We start from the raw sequence: 13,190 nt of genomic DNA, 5'->3' as shown, positions 1-13,190 counted from the left end.
TGGGGCTTGGAGGGCAGAATTGCCCATGTCCGCCAGTCTGTCCATCCGTCCGTTGGGATGTCACTCAGCCAGACAAGAGTTATTGGCCTTGAAAAATACACATAAAAGTGCATGAAAGTTTGTTTGGCATATATCATGACCATGCACAGTGACAGGAAGTGGGGGCACACGTGTCCTATTGACACATATCTAGTCTTTATACTGAATATATTGGCTAGGAAACAGCAGCTAGAGAGAATCAGTTTCGTGAAAATTGTAATAACCACTTTATTGTAACACTTTTCATCCTTCGTTAAATTCAGATCTTTCTGGTGGTTGTTCGTCTGTCTACCGAAAAACACCAAGATTTTCATGTTTGTTTTACGTCAAATTCTATGATATCTCAACTACGTTTATTAAAATATTTTTTCATTGTATCGTGGGAGGGAGACAGAATGTAACAACAAAAGTGTAGACAAAATAAATGAATAAAAAGTGGGATACCGCCGTAGAAAATGGTGCACACACTTGAAGATGTCCGAACAGATATGCAAAAAGATTTACCACTATCCTAGCATTAAACCACCAATAATTTCGCTTTAAATGGGTAATTTAACAGAAGAGTAAATATGTGTTGACAAGAATGTCACGTGCTGTTAACTATGCGAGTTCCCTGTCAAAACGTGAAGATACAACGGCCCTGTAACGCATTATAGGAACTACTTCTAATATACAGTAGTCGCAACTTGACCGCGATGGTTGACCTTAGGCTGATTATTCATATCGATTATTTCATTGTAGAAATATGGGGTGCCTAGGGTTGCCGTCAATTTTAAATTTATTTATGCAAAGAGCTGAAGAGATTAACGTACACTCCTTTTCAATAATAGGTTGTATCTAATTATGTATTATAATACAAAGGTCAACCATCGGGGTCACTATACATACCATTCATTAAATTTAGCTTTTGACACGATTTTGTATTAAAATATTTGTTGTTGAACCAACAAATCACTCGGGATTATTCAGATGTTATAACACGAAACACATGCGTTATAACATCCATGCGGTTTAAAACTCTTAAACTACGCTTTGTTATTGCAAGTAATGGCTGCTCATGAGAGATACAGCATTCACGTGTGAATTTATGAGTAAACAAAATAGTGATGCTTTCACATGGGAATTTATGAGTAAACAAAATAGTGCAGTACACTGGAAGTATTCTTTAAAAGACTACATATGTGACAACGCACGATTAATGGCATAAACACCAATACTATCCTTTTATATATTAGCAATAATTACTTTTAGTCTGATTTCCATTTATTTATGTGTACCAAATATCAGAAATTCTCCTTTGTAGCAGTTTATATTGAGAACGGGAATTTGACAAACCTATAGAGATCTAAGAAAACACATTCCCATGACGCGTTGCATACAACTAATTTCCCACAACATTTGCTAGCATGCAAAATAATTCACAATCACAAGTGAATATTATACGAATGAGGCTGCTTACCAAAATATCGGTTAATAATAAATCAATCTACAGTACGTTAATGTCATAAAACATTCTGAAACATAACGGCAATTTTGAACTGTTCGTCTTGTCTGGAATCATAGAGTTTATATAATTATGAATATATCAAAGAGTTCCGAGTAAGCCAGTGCTAGAGGTGTGGAGGGTGACCATTTATTCACAGGCCCAACAAAACCGAGTATAGTAATATTTTGCTCTGTAGCGTTTTATACTTCAAGAGTTTTATTGACAAGCATTCAATGTTATAGTGTTGTTTTCAGGGATGCTTCGTTTCTGCATCTGTGTAAAGTTTTACTAACTGAACCGGAATGGAAAAAAGGTTAACATTTATCCCTTTCGAGCTGGATAAACCTGATTATTAGCCTTTTCGGTTTACCACAACCCAATTTAAACCAGGAAACGTAGTAAAATCGACTTGTTTAGACCGAAGTTTCATTCTGCCTTGGAATTATTTCTGAAAGAAGTTTTTTAATGACGCATTCCATGTAAATATCCAGTTTCATGACGTCGAAATGTGTAGGCTTTGTAACCGGGTAAAAGATAAGCTACCCGGTGGAAAATAAGCTGATTTTGGACCATAAATAGACATTTTTACTATTGAGGTACAAATGTAATTGAAACCGAAGGTCTGTTCCCTTTGGTCTGCACGTGTCTGCCAATTATCGAATGGAATATTCGGAAGGCCTTATGGGTCAAATCCAAAGAAACTAGTGGATGATTCTGAATTTCTCATATCTACCATCATGAAAATCGAGACAGACTTAAACAGATTATATTTAACTTAGAAAAAAATTAAACAGATGCGAATAAATCTAACCTTATTGATAGAGTTATAACTGTGGCAAAGCTATTTAAAACTAATAATGAAACGGTTGTTTAAGAAAGGAATTTTGTTGGCTTTTTAGCCAAGATATAATTTGGGAATTATAAAAAAATATGTGACGAAAGATAACGCTGGGACCAAAAAGGAAATATTTGTGACTCTCATGAGTATTCCTTTGAAAGGGAGGTCATTTTATTTTTTTTCTGTTGGGATTAACGTCGCAATGACACATTTATAGGTCATATGACAACTTTCCAGCTTTAATGGTAGAGGAAGACCCCAGGTGCCCCTCCGTGCATTATTTCATCAAAAAAAATAACTGGGTAGAACCACCGACCTTCCGTAAGCCAGCTGGATGATTTCCTCACATGAAGAATTCAACGCCCCGAGTGATGCTTGAACCAACATCGATGAGCGACAAGTGATCTGAAGAAATGGAGGTAATGACATATGCCTTTAACGAAATAAATTTCGCTTAAGTTATTGGAACTTAAGAATGTTATTGTGTCTATATAATGATTAACCCACGTGCAAATTTGCTATCCTTTTCTAAAATATCTTCCTTCTAGGCAGTATACAAATGTCGGTATATAAACAGTAATGATCAAAATATTCTCTAGATGTGAAAACAAGGAAATATCTTGAAATTCCATGTATGTTGGCCAGATAATATATATTGCTTATATCTCTTTTTAGCATCGAAGTGTAATGGATTATTTTTACAACATTACAGTAAAACAAATACATTAGGAATCGGTCCTGGTTTTTTATGACTTGTACAAAATCTGATATATGCTAAGTGATATAATAAAACTGATGCGTTTCATATTCTGTTTTCTTTGATGGAGATTGGCTCGGGGTTGAAATCCAGAAAAAGAAAAGGGACAGTTGCCATGGCATTGAATGCAATACGATCACCATCCAAGTATACTTCCCTGTTTATCGAGATCTAAAGTATGTGCTCCATGGAAACTTATCTAGATGAAAAAATCAATGTCTGCATCTTACCAAACCTGACATACTGATTACCACGGTAATTATGTTTCCCTTTCCAACAGTATCAGCTTGACAGCTCAAGAAACAGATGTGTGTTTACTGTCAATAAAACAAACGAATTAGTTTTCCTGGTCCAATTAGCATTACCAATGACATCGTGCTTTTAACAGACTGTCAACGAGATACTCAAAACCCAGCGCTATATTGATCTCTGTGTGGAAATTGTAGTAATTTAAGTTTTTATTTAGATTGTTGTAAGGCTGGAACCATAGCGACTGAAGTCAAAATTTACGTAATATGTGAATTATGAATGATGCCTTAATGTTTTTCCATTTCAGATAAAATCTTCATGCTAAAAGTGTTATCTTCACTAACAAATCATCAGACGCAATTCTAGAGAGATCAGCAATCACATACAGTTATGTATGTTCGATTCTTCATCAGAAGCAATTCTAGAGAGATCAGCAATCACATACAATTATGTATGTTCGATTCTTCGCGGAATAATTATACAGACAGGACTCTGAAACATGCCCCCCAAGAAGCTTCAGTCAGAAGAAGTATGATATCAAATCAAGCTTATCACAAATATTTAATTGACTGTTATATAGGTTTTCTTAGTTGCGTTCTGAGTTTCCGGTGCATCTTCGCATTTATTAAATTTAATACATGTTAATTGTTTCGACTGTGATACAAGTTTTTATTAACATGATTTGCATACAAGTGGTAATTCCATGTGGGAGGAGGTTAAGTATTACACTGTAGTATGTTGAGTTCAGATGCTTATTCTTTTGAATAACATGAAAATAATGTAGAATTAATATTTTACTCTCCAATGAATTATTTCCTTTCTTCTGTATCTAATTGTTATTAAACACCTATTACGTATTCAATCATTTTCTTTCGAAAGTGTTCTCTTAAAAAGGTGTCTGTGCTAAGGTGTTTAAGCAAAGCCCTAATTAAACAGGGGAATACGTAGAATACTTTTTTTTCAGAAGAGTTGGTCTTTGTTTAATTCATCAACGCTATCAGTGAATATCCAACAGCACTACTAAATATCTTATGCAATTCTGAGAATATGGCTGACAACTGATTCTCTTCCGACATTTTAATACTGGATAGGTAAAACAGAAGCGATGTGTTTGGCTGTTTTATATGGAACGTCAACAAAGGAATGTCCTCAAAAACAATATGTGCAGTGGCAGACTAGTGCATGGTACACCTAGGACTAGTATATTAAAAGAAGTAGTAATGATAATTGAGCCGTGCCATGGGAAAACCAACATAGTGGGTATGCGACCAGCATGGATCCAGACCAGCCTGCGCATCCGCGCAGTCTGGTCAGGCTCCATGCTGTTCGCTAATAGTTTCTCCAATTCCAATAGGCTTTAAAAGCGAACAGCATGGAGCCTGACCAGACTGCGCGGATGCGCAGGCTGGTCTGGATCCATGCTGGTCGCATACCCACTATGTTGGTTTTCTCATGGCACGGCTCATATAGTAAACAGGATATAACGGCTTACTCGACATTTATTTTAACAGTAACATGTCAGCTGCCGCCTCGGTTGTGATGCTTCTTGAAACGGTCCTTTGATCTTCCAATCAAACCTCAAACGTATAAATCTTTACTAGCTTAAATAGTTTATGAACGTGTTAGATACTTTAAAAACTAGGTAGTTACACATAAAAACATTCAGTAATGTAATGCTGAAGTTTTGTTGAGTTATGTTGGAATGTCGCAAAGTAGTTATAATAAGTTTTTGTTATTTGGTTTTGTTATACAGTCGAAATTCGTCAATTCCAACTCGCAGGCCCAGCCAAATTTGTTCGGGTGATCGCTTGTTCCAGTTATCGAACAAAATATTATACAAGGATTTTCCGGGACCTGACGACGATTTCGAGAGTTTTGTTGAGTTATGTTGGAATGTCGCAAAGTAGTTATAATAAGATTTTGTAATTTGGTTTTGTTATACAGTCGAAATTCGTCAGTTCCAACTCGACGGGCCAAGCAAAATTTGTTCGGGTGATCGCTTGTTCCAGTTATCGAACAAAATATTATACAAGGATTTTCCGGGACCTGACGACGATTTCGAGAGACGGGTGGTGTACGAATTATCCGAGAACGAGTTAACGAAGTTTGACTGTACTTCTGTTCGTGTTTAATGAAATACATTTGTGGAAAATGAATTCAAAGCCTGTTCAATTAATTGTTGATATGCTATTGTTTTATGCAGTTTTGTTCACGTTTAACGTCATCTCATTCGATGTGCGCAAAATGCATTTGTTTCAATTTCCAAAAGCAAATGTCACCAAGCGAACTTATTTATTCCGTAATGCTTTTTGATGTTATTCATTCGAGACACAAAACAGAATCTCGGGACCGCTTGTAAAATAATCATCTTTGAGTGATTCTGTTCTAATAGTTTTAGAAATTGTGCATATTTAGTGTTTAGTGAATTTAACCAAGACAATGTTAAAACGTCTATTAGAATAATAGTATAATATGTGTTTAAAAATGTTTATGCTGATGTTTATATGGTTAAATGGTTGACTGCAAAAATTTATTTGAACGCTCGATATAACAAATCTAGTGTATTGTTTAATTATAATGGTGACATAAGCTATCTGTAGCAGCATGTCTCCGTATGCACACAGTATGTAATACTATGTTTCAGTAGGTTACAGACTGTATTCCAAAGGTATTGAATAATACGCATTATATTTGAAATACAACGCTGTGATCGAATATATCGGGGAATTTAGTATAAATTATACAAACTCTTTTAAATGCAGTCAGTTTTTTTGCAGCACTATATATTTGCAATATTGGCTATTTATCTATATTTTTTAATGATTCAGCAATATATGTCGCCATTTTATGCATAAAATACTTTGATACAATAAAGTCAAGGTTAGTGAAATGATAACTAATATATTTACGGTATGTTATTTAGCAAAAATTTCAGCATTGCGTTTTCACAAAATACAGTTCCCGTAGTCATCAATTTATTGATTACAATTAACGGTAACGTATGTGAAATTTCATTTCGCTAGATGCGAATCGAAAGATATGATCTACAACATTTGCCCTGGGTTATAGGTTCGCAAGATCTATTGGTCCCTCATGCTCTAATTGTATTGCATCATATGTTAAAATCCATTTTGATAGCAGTACCCTAAAGTAGATCCTTTTGAAATATATGTATTTCCTTCAAACTATGTAATGTTATCATTTAACAGGATTCCAGATAATCTTTTTCCCCCATAAAGCTCACCAATGTTACAATCAGTGTTACATTTTCCTGGGTTTATACCATCCCCAGTAAAAGCCTAATTTCGCTGAGCTGAAAATGTCGGCAAAGATAAAATATATCAGCAATTTCTGAGGCCTCTACAGACTATAAACATTGGCTTAATCTGTTATGTCAGCTTTTTGCAATTTTTCATTTGTTACAGATATGTAACTTACTCATATTATGACAGCGACGTTAATTTCTAAAGTTGTATTACAAATTTGGTTATAAAGTTAAATATGCCTTATTTTGAAAACGCAAGAAGAATTGCATTTAGCTATGTAAATACAGTTATCTGAAAAAATATCATAAAACGTTTTTAGTGAGTTACCATAATATTAGAGCGAAATGTATTGTTTTCACTGGTAAGAAACTATGAATGGGTACATGTAGTCAAACCATAAAATAAAAAGAAAATTTGTTTGTTTAAGATAAAAGCATCTTTTACTCATAAACACCATATCTTACATTTTCACTCGTGACTATGCCACTGTGAAAATAATGCACGTGATAGATATTTCAAGCTTACACTGAAATAAACAAATGAGCCGCGACATGAGAAAACCAATATAGTGCATTTGCGACCAGCATGGATCCAGAACAGCCTGCGCATCCACGCAGTCTGGTCAGGATCCATGCTGTTCGCTAACGGTTTCTCTAATTACAATAGGCTTTGAAAGCGAACAGCATGGATCCTGACCAGACTGCGCGGATGCGCAGGCTGGTCCGGATCCATGCTGGTCGCAAATGCACTATGTTGGTTTTCTCATGGCGCGGCTCAAATATCCTCTGCGCTTAATTACAAAACATCTTACTTAAATATCCATTTCAATTTTAGTTAACTCTTTAAGGTTACGAAAAAGAGGATTGTTCAGTATATTGTTATGATAATAATAATAATAATAATAATAATAATAATAATAATATAACGTGTTTGTGTGAAATGAGAGACTCCATTTCTCTTTCAGTTATAAACGTCATAATGCAAAATTTGTAATAAATCTAATCAACTGGTCTGGCGCTTTAATTTGGTTTTTGTTCAAGATATGATGAAAATATTAAATAACTTCTTCAATTCGAAAAGAGATCTATTTCTGGCAAATACAAAAATCCTGAATACTTCTGCATCAAAACACACGCCTCCCCACTACAATAAAAATAAAAAAAAAAAAAAAACAACCCAAAGAAAAAAACAAAAACTAATATACTGAAAGTGGAAATTTCATTGGAAAACAATGTGTTGTTTAAAACTTTAGTAAATGCACTGAGGAAGTAAAGGAATGGTAGATTTATTAAAGTATTGTTCTAACTAAATAAAATTATTTGACACATCTATATGTTTCAACAAGCCTTTGAATTTTTCTTTACCCCAACACTGAAGCAATATGAAATATCATTCCTCATTTCAGTATATGACTTTAATGTTTTAACACCATAATACATTACTGACTTTGTAGGTTGCAGACACGAAAATGAGACGATTTTAAGGTAGTTCTGCACGTTTGATAATCCGGAAGTAATGGCGTTACGTCATTTATACGGATAACGTAGAATAAGGCCTGGATTCGGCGTGCGTAAATAAAAATCATTTAAAGAATAAATGGCAACCTGTGAGTAAATTTATTGCATTGGCATTGGTACTATCTATCTAAAGCTAAAATATGTCTGACACTAAATACTTGAAATTAGCGTGAAATGTGCGGTTCACTTTAATCATGGTCAAATATCTCGAAAAAAGCAAAAGGACCTGTACATTTTTTTCACCAATTTATAGGCCATATGTTTGTTTACAATTGTGAGAAGTTTCATTAAAATCTACATAGTAGAAAAAAATTCTACATTGTATTTGCGAAAACGTTATGAAAGTTACGATTTTCCCATAGACTCCCATAATAACAAAATGCGTGAGGTCCAGAATTTTCAAATCAGCCTAGCAATATCAAGCACAAGGCCCCATCTTTTTTATTTGCTTTATTTTCTAGGTATATTCTGAAGTTTTGAAAACAAATCAAAGTTTAATCTAATTCTACATTGTAGCAAAAAGTTCGATCCGTACGTGCAGAACCGCCTTAATAACGTTGTAATTTTTCGTTTAATATCTTTCTTGCTTCATGCACATGCGATTGGACTGGATTGAATTAAACTGAATTAAGCTAATTTTATGCGGCATTGCTACAATATACGTGTTGATAAGATATTTAATACTCTTTTATAAAACATTATGTAATTATGTATACTACAGTAATCATTTATTTGTAGAAAATGACATATTTTTATAAGACATGATTTATGCTTAAATAATACTTTTGTTGTTTTTACACTCTTTAACAATATACATAATTATATATATATATATATATATATATATATATATAAACCCATGCATAATGTTAATGAAATTGTCTCATCCTGATGTATACATTTGTTCACTTTGTAGATAATATCCTCTTTGTATTGAATGATATAAAGAATTTCTATCTATATGTCAAACCATGGCCCAGATGAAAAGTACTCACATAAGAGTGATTTCATAACATAATTCAACAAAATAAAAAGTGTAAACTCCTTTTACTTTAAACATCCAACATAAACTAGAGCTATTACTTACACGGCTATTAATACCCCTGACGCCGCTTTTAAAATCTTGTGAAAAGAAGTTCGACCTTGAACTTTGACCCTAGAGAACAGGGTTGTACACACTGCAAGTCATGTAGACGAGGTTATCAGTTGATATTGTTCTATTTAATTGACCTGTCAAAACATGTTTCTGGCTTTCATATTAATCTTATATATCCGTGAACAGAATATAATGAAAGACGGGAACAAATTTTGACAGGTCAAATAAATTGTACAATACGGGTCTTATGTAAAACTCCCAGTGGTTGAGAAGATTTTTACGGAGCGATACAATTTTAAGTTATTTGATCCGAGACTGCTAAATGCGACCTTAATCTTGGGCTATTAACGACTAGTGATTATTTGTGAAATTCATTCTAGTGGTTTAGAAGATATGGGGTGGACATCGACTTCAAGCTATGTGACCTTCGACCTCTAAGTGTAACCTTGACCTTAGACCTAGCGCCCTGTGTAGTGCTCTCTGCATGTCGTCTTGGTTAGGTAAACAGTTAATGATCTTCCCAGCGATTTGACAATTTGAAGCGGACACGAAGTGCTGTTATTATACCTTTGACTTCCAAATGTGACTTTTATCTTGGACCCATTGACCTGGGTTGTGAGCTCTGTACGTGATCGTGATGGGGATAACAACTGCTTGTTTTACGAAAACATTTTCGGTTTAAAAGATATGGCGCGGACACGATGGACGGATTGACAGATCAGAGGACGGACATGGCTGAATGTAATCCTCCGTATAGTTTGTATCTGACGGTGTATTAACGACAAATTGCAGTAATAGACCATGTAGTAACAGTTACATCTGTCAAACTGATCAGTAACAACAGAAATCATTACAAACGCTCCATGTAATTCTCGTGTATAACTTTGCAGCAGAAAATTTCAAACGTATGCAGCAAGTCGATCTCAAATAAACAGAAACAAGAATAAAAAAGAAAACAAAAACTAAAATAAGGGAAAAAGAAAAGAAAAACAAATTGCAGCTGCTCATTTTGCTACTGAGACAATTGGTCTTAATCATATATTTTCTGAAACCGGGACTTGCTGTGGGGAATATATCAAACGCTAACGGTTTAACAGAATAATTAATGAAAATCTGTCCTCGAGACAAACCAGAGAATCCCGGTTGACCTCTGAGAAGCACAATTCCAATCAAAACATACATCTTTGATCGAGACAACATTAAATGTTTATTCTATACCATGCTCCATTTCAATTTTTGTCCCTTAAAATTCTTTATTTTGACCATCAGGTGGATGGAGGCGTCTGAACTGAGTTTAGCTTGTAATAAAGATTAATATGGAATATTTTGGACTGGCACATACTTCATAGAAAATATCAAAGCCGACTGCAATCTTTCGCCGTCTATTTTATCCGACGTTTAAAGAAACTCTTAAAGAACGCATTCAATTGTCATAAAATCAAATTTGATCAAATTTGATAAATTTATACGAATTGCAGTATTTTACTAAACTAAAAGAAAAATGCGTTAAATCCGCAATAACAGTCGGCGCCACAACAACTTCATATTTCGTCTATTGATTTAAGTTTCCATTTAAAAATCTGACAAATGTGCATGCTTGTAAACAGATATAGTATAGTCATCTCCACATGAACTTATCTGGAATCTTGTGGCATTTTCTTGCAAATATTTCTATCGAAGTTACACTTTCTTTCTGAATGCAACGGAAATCACAAAAATGTAGCCCCAGTTCGCACGCCATTATTTGTATACAGACTGCCCTAAGGCGTGATGCCGTGCTAAATGATAGACTGTGCATGTCTGAGACATTGTGTTTACTCGAGGAAATGAGATAGACAGACAGAACGACTGGTCATATGTCTGTTGTGCTGGGAGTAAATGTCTAAATTATAATGGAAGCAGACCACGGATGCATAAGCACATGGAAAAAATCTGTCTTATGCGTCAATTACTTTCCAGGAACTAATCTTGTTTGGTCACCTATGCAACTGAGAATCTTAAAGATAAAAAGTTTTCTTAAACAGAAATGATACCTTGCAAAACAAATGAGTTTTGATCAATTTAGAAGTGGTTGTTACGCAAATTGAAGATTATACAACTAACAAAAAGTATCTTAATGGATGTTATGATTTATTCATCAAATCAATTATAAATCTAAACCTTGTACTCCATTCGAAATATAGTTTTAAATTCATTAATTTCATACTTTTTTGCATATTTAGACTGACACTATTTTCACCTAGCGGATCTAATTAAGCTTACTTATTTAGCGGTTGAAATTTAGTATTTTGGTTAGCTTTATGTTCGACACGGAACATTCTCGTGAGACTGCTTTTGTACAATGATGTGCTTCAATATTTGCAGCATGAAAATAATCTATTTTCAGCCCGCTTTATTTGTGATAAAGCCTCGATAATTAATTAAACTGTAAGCTTAATTTCAGTTTTGACTCGAATAAAAAGCATTTGCTGTTGTTTGTCGGTGGCTTATTTGTATTTTGACTGTGAAATCATTTAATTTCGTGGGTATGCCATTTGGTCGTTTTTATCGAAACGATGATTTCATTGAGCTGTGTATTCTTTGATTCCAATATTTATTTTTAGATGCATGATCATTGGGATTTAATTCCGTGGATTGGCACAACCACGTGATACACGAAAAGGCGAACCCAGGAAAAATAATGATTTCACAGTTTTCTTGCAACTTTAATGATATGTGCATTTCTACATATCAAATCAGGGCAATAAATTACTTCAACTGAACCAATTTAATCAATCTGCCGAAATAATATATCTAACCTAGAATAAAATGGCAAGCATAGAGTAACAAATATTGTAATAACAAACTTATGTACTGCTATAAAGGTTTGTGTTGACGTACCTGTGTTTAGGCAAACTTTCCACAGACCCATTTGAGCTTTTATTACCATATTAACAGTCTTATTTTCCGGGTGTTCCATGGTTTCTGTTGTAAATAACCAGGCATCCGTTGCCACTGACAACGCTAACGTCGCTACAGCAACAGCTCCAACAACAACTGACGTTACCATAAGACCACGCGGTGTAAAAACCATCTTTCGTCCGTATATAATTCCTATCGCCTAAATTACAGTCGCAGTACTTCTTAAGAAATCCATCTGCTATAAAAAATAAAAATAATAAAAAAAAAAACCAATGAAAATACAGCTATTTTTCTTATATGTTTGAAAACATACGAAAATGTTATTAAGCATTTAACAAATAAATAAAGTTATTTCAAAGATATTTGGAGAAGCTTTTTTAACATGTGTACTATTGAACTATATGGATTATTCGCTCTGGTCACATAATGTCCACTGTTCACCTAAGAAGTTCCTCTGACCAATAATTCGTTCTATGGGTTCTTTTATTTCAAACTACAATTATATATTATTGACTTTTGACTACAAGAAACTCTGTTATCATCATGAAAGAAACAATTTGTACAGTTAGAAGGCTTTTCAGATAAGATAAACGAGTCCAGTGGGACTACTGGCTAGATTAATGAAACCTTCTTAATATTGACATTTTCTGTAGAAAATTGTTATTACATTGTCCATGAGCGTACTGAGTAATAAAAAGTTACATATGATATTCTTATGAGAGAGTTTCTTCTCAAACAAATATCCCACTATTTGGGGAGTTTTGAAGAATGTCCAAAGAGATATGTTGATTTCTTTAAGTTTGTTTTATTGTGGGTTAGGCCACTAGGCTGTTTCACGAAAAGAAGTTATGACTAAGTAAGGAATTAACCTTAAAATGTTTGAAAATGGTTGTTTGTAACATTTAAAACAGCTAGAACATTCAAAACTATAACAAGTATAACTTAGGTCGTTTAAGGACAATACATGTAATATTCTATTGAAAAAATCTCCCTTAGAAGAATGAATATTTGGATAGGTTTAATTATCAAACGTTGTGAACA

At 34.0% G+C, this 13,190-nt stretch overlaps 1 protein-coding gene across 5 annotated transcripts in view; it reads right to left on the bottom strand.

Moving 5' to 3' along the window:
• LOC123563619 (voltage-dependent calcium channel gamma-5 subunit-like) overlaps window positions 1-13,190 on the bottom strand; it is a 71,233-nt gene that overhangs the window by 38,350 nt on the left and 19,693 nt on the right. For 4 of the 5 annotated variants that reach the window (XM_053533782.1, XM_045356504.2, XM_053533773.1 and 1 more), the window contains one exon: window positions 12,129-12,387. In XM_053533782.1, coding sequence (XP_053389757.1) covers window positions 12,129-12,321 — 193 coding nt within the window. In that variant the 5' untranslated portion in view covers window positions 12,322-12,387. The remainder of the gene's footprint in view (window positions 1-12,128; window positions 12,388-13,190) is intronic. The other variant, XM_053533794.1, reaches the window with a different exon arrangement.

This window comes from Mercenaria mercenaria, chromosome 2 (assembly GCF_021730395.1).
Source record: "Mercenaria mercenaria strain notata chromosome 2, MADL_Memer_1, whole genome shotgun sequence".
Lineage (NCBI taxonomy): Eukaryota > Metazoa > Mollusca > Bivalvia > Venerida > Veneridae > Mercenaria > Mercenaria mercenaria.
Note: the sequence above shows the minus strand (reverse complement) of the source record. Positions and strands in the feature narration are given on the sequence as shown.